The sequence below is a fragment of the Gossypium hirsutum genome, chromosome D13 (assembly GCF_007990345.1).
Source record: "Gossypium hirsutum isolate 1008001.06 chromosome D13, Gossypium_hirsutum_v2.1, whole genome shotgun sequence".
NCBI classification, from domain to species: Eukaryota; Viridiplantae; Streptophyta; class Magnoliopsida; order Malvales; family Malvaceae; genus Gossypium; species Gossypium hirsutum.
In genome coordinates this window covers 19,540,360-19,547,600 of record NC_053449.1, presented here as the reverse complement: position 1 = coordinate 19,547,600, position 7,241 = coordinate 19,540,360, and the positions used below count along the sequence as shown (strand labels likewise).

At 38.4% G+C, this 7,241-nt stretch overlaps 1 protein-coding gene across 1 annotated transcript; it reads right to left on the bottom strand.

Annotated features, from left to right (window-relative positions):
- Positions 1 to 446: 446 nt before the first annotated feature.
- Positions 447 to 1,808, bottom strand: LOC107919141 (uncharacterized). Its single transcript, XM_016848665.1, has one exon. The coding sequence runs from the start codon at positions 1,806 to 1,808 to the stop codon at positions 447 to 449; it is 1,362 nt and encodes a 453-aa protein (XP_016704154.1).
- Between the last annotated feature and the right edge of the window lie 5,433 nt (positions 1,809 to 7,241).

The window sequence follows — 7,241 nt, the reverse complement described above, 5'->3', positions numbered from 1 at the left end:
TTTGAACATTACTCTGAATAAGCTCTGAAGACTACAGGTATTTCTTCCGCAATCCAATTGTTTAGCTCACTCCTAGGTCCGTAAGGGCAAATCTCCAACAAGGTCCTTCTTTCCATTGTCTCTATACCATTGATGTGAACATTTTCCAACATTTCTTCAATGATTTCTCTTCTGGATACCCCTTGCTCAGGGTAAATAAACCAACCCGACACAAAGGATTTAGATATGTGGGGAAAGGTCAAAGGCTCTCACTTGGCTTCTTCTCCGCTCAAACGTGCCCTTCTTCTCTCCTGTCTTTTCTCTGCTTCTTTCCTCTTTTTTTTCATATCTGGTTTTTAACCCAGGCCAAAGCGATCAAACTTTCCTTTAAGCATGGGTGCTTCAATCCTTCCTTCAAGGTATTTTCCCAATCCTTTCCCTAGCAAAGCTCCTCTTCCTACCATCAACTATAGACCCATCTCGGTAGTCTTGGATATCTTTGGTACAAGAATTCTGTTTCTTTTAGTGATAAATGTTGCGTTCACAAATTCCAAAGAACGAAAAGAACATTCCACTGCCTCGTCATTGGCCTCTACATAAGGTGTATCACCCGTTACCATCGCAATGATATCCTCCTCCACACTTATTGTTACCAATCGACCCTCTGATATTAGCTTCACCTTCTGACGTAATGATAAAGGTATTGCCCCTGCCGAATGTATCCACGGTCTTCCCAATAAATAGTTATAGGAAGGCTTAATATCCGTTACTAAAAATTCCACCTCATAAGTAGTTGGGCCAATCCTTAATGGTATTTCAATTCTTCCTATAACCCCTTTTTCCGTTCCATCAAATGCCCTTACTATATTCTGGCAGGCTTTCATATGTGAACTGTCCACAGGTAGTCGATTAAGAGTGGACAAAGGCAATACGTTCAGTGCGGATCCATTATCGATCAAAACCCTCGGTAATGTGTCCCCCCGACATCGGGTAGTAATGTGTAGAGCTTTAGTAGAACCCCTACCTCCAGACGGTATTTCATCATCATTGAAGAAAATAAAATTGTCAACACTTATATTATTGATCAATCGATCCAACTTATTGACTGAAATGTCATTGGCCACATATGTTTCATTTAGTACCTTCATCAGTGCATCTCGATGTACTTTTGAGCTTAAGAACAAAGCTAATACTGAAATACGGGCTGGCTGTTTATGCAGTTGCCCCACGACACTATATTCGCTATGTTTCAAGAACTTCAAGAATTCCTTTGCTTCTTCTTCTTTTATTGGTTCATTAACCAATGGCTCAGATTCCGCCGTCTTCCATTTCCTCTGTTCTACCATTAGAGTCTTTTCTCTTGGAAATTCTGCTTGAGTGTCATAACGCTTCCCATTATGTGTATAAGAACCCCTTTCCTGATATTCTTTTACCATATTGCCCTCAACTTCTTTTCCTGGAATTGTCACATTGCATCCGTAACTCCACAGGACCATTTTGTCATCCTTATATGTGAAACTTGACGGTTTCTTGATTACAATTTTTGGTGTTACCTGAACCCTAGCCTCATTACTCTTAGGGTGTGAGATAATGACCACAGGATGATTTCTTTTTGGAGTCCCTGTTCCCGACTCTGTCGCGCATATGCTCTTCATTTCTTTCGCATCTTCATAGAACCTTATCTCCTTGTTATCCATCATGCTTTGAACCAAAGCCCTGAATCCTTCATATTCTTGGATTTCGTGGCCTGTTTTATGGTGGAATTCACAATAATTTCCCATCTCATACCCTTCCTCAAAACCTGGAATAACTAACCCTCTTTTTGCCATCTCCTTCTAGACCCATTTCAATGAAGTTTTTACTTTAGCAATGTCAGTCTTGACTTTTCCCCCGTACCTTCGCTTAACATATTCACTCCCTTATCATCATGATTGGGCAATGGACTTTCTGTGCTAGGTGAGTCATCAAATTTGACAACACCCAATTTAATAAGTCCTTCTACTATCTTCTTGAAAGCGGTACAATTTTCTATTGAGTTCCTTGAAATTCCCGCATGATAGTCACACTGTGCGTTTGTGTCATACCATTTTGGATACGGGGGTTGTAGAGGATTCAAGTAACGAGGAGAAACAACATGTGCATTAAATAAATTCTGATATAGCTCTTTATATGTCATTAGAATGGGACTGAACTAGGGCCTCTCAGTATTTTGCCTCATTCCTGACTCTTGTTTCGATGAGCCTTGTTGATTAGCAACCATCTTCCTTGGTTGATTCACTGTAACTGATTTACTGTATGCATTCACATTGTTTACTTCACCTTCTCTTTTCTTTGGAGCTGACCTTCGATTATTCTCCCCACCATCTATTTTTCTACTTTTAATAACATGTTCAATTATTTCGCCATTCGTGATTATATCCAAGAAACTCTTTGAGGCACTTCCTAACATGTGCGTGATAAACGGTGCCTTCAATTTGTTGATGAAAGCATTGTCATTTCCTTTTCCAAAAGTGGTGGCTGAACTTGAACAGCAATCTCTCTCCACCTCTATGCATACAGTCTAAAACTTTTGTTTGATTTCTTTTTCAATTTCTGCAAAGTGATTCTATCAGGCATTATTTCAGATACATGACTGTACTGTCTCATAAAAGCCCACGCCAAATCCCTCCAACTGTTGATTTTGGTTCGGCTCAACTAGTTATACCATTTAGACACCGCCCCAATGAGGCTATCCTAAAAACAATATATTAATAGCTGATCATTGTTAATGTACCCGTTAAGTTCGATTTCGAGCTTAATTTATTCACTTAAATTATTTAAATTGTTGATTGATTTTCGGTTAATTAAGTTATAATTTAGCTTGAATTGATTAGAAACATTCTATGCTGTAATAATTTAATTGCACTCCAATTCAACAATTTCTTTCATGTGTAGGTTGATGTCCGTATAAGCTCAATTTGGGAGGTAATTCGCATAAATAAGGTCCCTGGAAGAGGGTGGTCAGATGTTGGTTTTAAAGAAATTGAATTGACAATTAAACAAAGAAGGAAATTCGGTCCAAATTGGATGTACAGCAGGCCGAATATGCGACAAAAAAATTAGCAATGGAATTAATTTTAATTCCCCAAATTCCTTTCTTGCAAGCGGTGGCCGACCTCAAGTGATTCAAGGAAATTTAATCAACCTTGAAGAGTTCAAATAAAATAGAATTCTTTTAGGCTGAAGTTGTTTTCATGTGACAGTTTCAGCTAGGATAAAGGGGGATAAGATTGATTTTAATTTTTTGAATTGATTGGAGGATATTATCCCATAAATAGAGAAGATTAGCAGCTGGAACGAGGAGAAGAAACGGAGAGAAAAACATACAGCAGCATAGGAAAGGCGTGATTCAAGCAAGCAGAATTTTCTAAAATTGGACCAGCAAATCCGATCAAGGAGCTAGAGTAGCATCTAGTAAATTCGGCTAATTGGGAGAAGGGAAATCGAACGACTTGAAGAACTTTACCTTCCAAGAATCAGTTTGTAATTCATGTTCTTTTCAATGGATTCGTGTTTTGTTTTACTAGCTATGAGTGGCTAGTTTATTTATGCTTAGTTAGACACTTATGAAACCGAGCACAAGTGATTTAAAATTTTATTTTGTTCTAAAATCAAATTTGGCATGCTTGAATTGTTTGATTTTATCTTCCAAAGAATTTTTTTCCTAATTCAATTAGAGTGATCACCTAATTAATTTGGGAAATTTTCTTATAATCATTTAAGTGCAAATTGAGGACTCGAATTTCTCAATTAAGCTTAGAATTAGTGATAATTAATTGGCCTTAGCTAATTAAGACAACTTCAGATTTAATCTTAGAAGTCGCTGGTGGATTTTCTTTGGTTAAGGCCAGGCGAAGTCTCTAAATCTCTAAAAACCTTTAACAAGTCAACATAAAGATAATTAAAGGTAAGAGTTCAATTATGAACATTCTCTAATTGAATAATTTACTAGGGATAGGAAGTCGCTTCGTAAGTGATTTTTCAACCTTGCTGCTAATTTGATTTCTTAGCTTAATTTCAGGTTACAAAGGACTTGTGCTTGGTGGATTAAGGCATCAATAACTAAGCATTATTCTTCTCTTGATATTTTCTCCTCAGCAGTTTTAATTTGAGCCAAAGTTTATTTATTACTTGAGACTATTTTTAGCAATCGTAAAACATAAACTCCCCCATTTTTTTCCTCTCTTTTGTTTCGCATGTTTTTTTTTACATTACTTTAATTTTAAATCGCTTTGAATAGATTTGTTGCAAGCTTCCTCGTGGGACGATTCCCTATTTACCCTATATTACAAGTTAATGTAGGTTAAGTATGTGAGTTTAATTTGGCAGACGTAAACGACAGCTACCAAATTTTGGCGCCGTTGCCGGGGAAGCGACGTAGTCAAATATATTTGATTTTCAGAACTTATTTTGTTTTATTGTTTTTGTCTTTGCAGGTAGATTAGACCCTTTAGTATATGTTAATAAGGAGTGGACGACGAACATCAGTGTTTCGTGTTAACACCACCGGCCAGCAAGCTGAACATTCCAACCCTCACATTGAGCCTAACGTTTCAGAGGATATCAACATGGCCAACCAGACCTTGAAGCAATTGGCCGCTCCTAACTTGGCTGCGCAACCACCATCTATCACTTAACCCACCCTTGATAGGCCATTAAAGCTTAATTCGGGATTCGTGAACTTGTTGCCGAAATTCAATGGACTACCAGGTGAGGACCCTTACCGTCATGTTAATGAATTTATAATAACTTGTTCGACTATGCAGCCAGATGGCATTGAAGAGGAACAAATCAAGCTCCGAGCTTTTCCTTTCTCGTTACAAGGTTTGGCGAAGGATTGGTTATATTATATGCCACCAGGTTCATTTACGACGTGGACAAGGTTGTACAAAGCTTTTCTTGAGAAGTTCTTTCCGGCATCGAGAATAGGGTCAATCAGGAAGGAAATTTGTGGAATTAAGAAACTGGTAGGTGAGTCATTATACGAGTACTGGGAAAGATTTAAACGGCTATGTGCGAGTTGTCCATAGCACCAGATTAGTGAATAGCTTTTAGTACAATATTTTTATGAGGGGTTGATGCCACAAGATCGAGGAATGATTGATGCAGCGAGTGGAGGTGCATTGGTTGATAAAACTCCGGAGCAATCCCGAAATTTGATTGCTAATATGGCGTAGAATACACAGCAATTCGGTCTCAAGAGGTCCGATTTGGGTAAACGAATGGATGAGGGCCAGTCGAGTATGATGGAGGCTCAGTTAGCTAACTTAACGGCTATAGTAAGTAAATTGATGACTGGAGGTAATGCGAAAGCTTCACTATGTGGCATTTGTTGTTTGGAAGGACATACCACAGATATGTGTCCAACATTACAGGAAGGGGAAGCTAACGCCGTCTTTCCAAATCAGAGAAGGTATGATCCATATTCAACTACCTATAATGAGGGATGGAGAGACCACCCCAATCTCAGATACCAAAACCGTGCCACACCTCCGGGATTTGAGCAGCAAAATTCCCGACCATATAATTCGTCACAGCAACAACCCAACCATCAAAACCTTAGTGCTAAAACCAAAACCCATACCATGCTTGAACAAATGATGAAAATGATGGCGGATCAAAAGAAAGAAACCGATGGAAGATTTTAGTCTTTGGAATTGGCAGTAAAGCAGTTGCAAACCAAAGCCTCGTCGACCGACGTTAATCTTGGGAACTTACAAGCACAGGTAAATAACCGGTTACCATCACAGCCTGTGGAAAATCCGAGGGATAATGTCAGTGCTATAACTTTGCGAAGTGGGAAGGAGTTGAGATCGTCACTAAAGAAGGCCTAAAACAGTGATGAGGTAGACGAAACTGAGGTAAGAAAGGTCCAATTTAGTGATATTGAAGTGGAAAATTTAGCCTTGCCAAAGGCTGGTTTACAACCGTCGCAAGCAGCTCCAAAGGAAGCAGGGAAATCACGTTCACAACAGTCCACTACTTTGCGCGATATAGCAAATTTTGAGCAGGAAACAAGGGTTCCTGAACTTCGAGCTCAAGCAAGTCAAGATGCTAATAACCAGCCTCGGTCTTATGTGGCAAAGGCGCCGTTTCTACAGCGTTTGAGGAAGGAAAAGTCAGACGACGTCAATGCTGAAATTCTAGAGACTTTCCGTAAGGTACAAGTTAATATCCCATTGACTGATGCAATTAAACAAGTACCTAGATATGCTAAGTTTTTAAAAGAATTATGCACATCTAAAAGGAAATTAATTGGAAATGAGAGGATTAGTCTAGGCGAAAATGTATCTGCAGTATTTCAAAAGAAGCTTCCTATTAAATGTAAAGATCCTGGAATGTTTTCGATACCTTGTAAGATAGGAGACCTTAAACTTGATAGAGCTATGCTCGATTTAGGAGCTTCTATAAATGTCATGCCTATGAGTATCTACGATAAAGTTCAATTAGGTGAATTAAAAGACACGGGACTGATAATTCAACTTGCAGATAGAAGTTATGCCTATCCTGATGGCGTTTTAGAAGATGTTCTAGTGCAAGTGAATGAGTTAGTTTTTCCAGCCGATTTTTATGTTTTTCCAGCTGGTGATAACTCAGTTGATGTACCCTTACTTTTAGGTAGACCCTTCCTTAAGACAGCTAGAACGAAAATTGATGTGCATAAAGGGAACTTAACAATGGAATTTGATGGTGAGATAATTAAATTTAATATATTTGATGCTATGAGATATCCCACTGATATTAATTCTGTATTTACTCTTGATGTAATTGATAATTTTGTTCAAGATGTCTATGAATTAGGGGAAGAAGACGAGTTGAAAAGCGTTCTAGCTAAGAGCATTTTTGACATCGACAAGCAAGAATTTATCATTTCTGATTCTTTAATTGACTCAGTTTGCGCTTTAGACTCACCCAAATTGACACGATTCAAGCCGATTCTCCCTAATCTTACGGTAACTGGTAAGAAAGTCCCTTAATTGATTTCACCACCTAAAATGGACTTAAAAGAGCTGCCCGAAAATTTGAAGTACATTTATTTGGGGGAAAATCAAACTTTACCATTGATAGTGTCGAATGCTTTAACCGAGATGCAAGAATCTAAGTTGCTTAGAGTTCTTAGGGAGCATAAAGAAGCCTTCTGTTGGACACTAGCCGACATTAAGGGACTTAGTACGACTTTGTGTACCCAATAGATAGCCTTGGAACCATATTCAGTTCCCAAA

Excerpts from the sequence above, each read along its gene's own strand:
- LOC107919141 (XM_016848665.1), bottom strand. The coding sequence starts at position 1,808 with ATGGCAAAAAGAGGGTTAGTTATTCCAGGTTTTGAGGAAGGGTATGAG.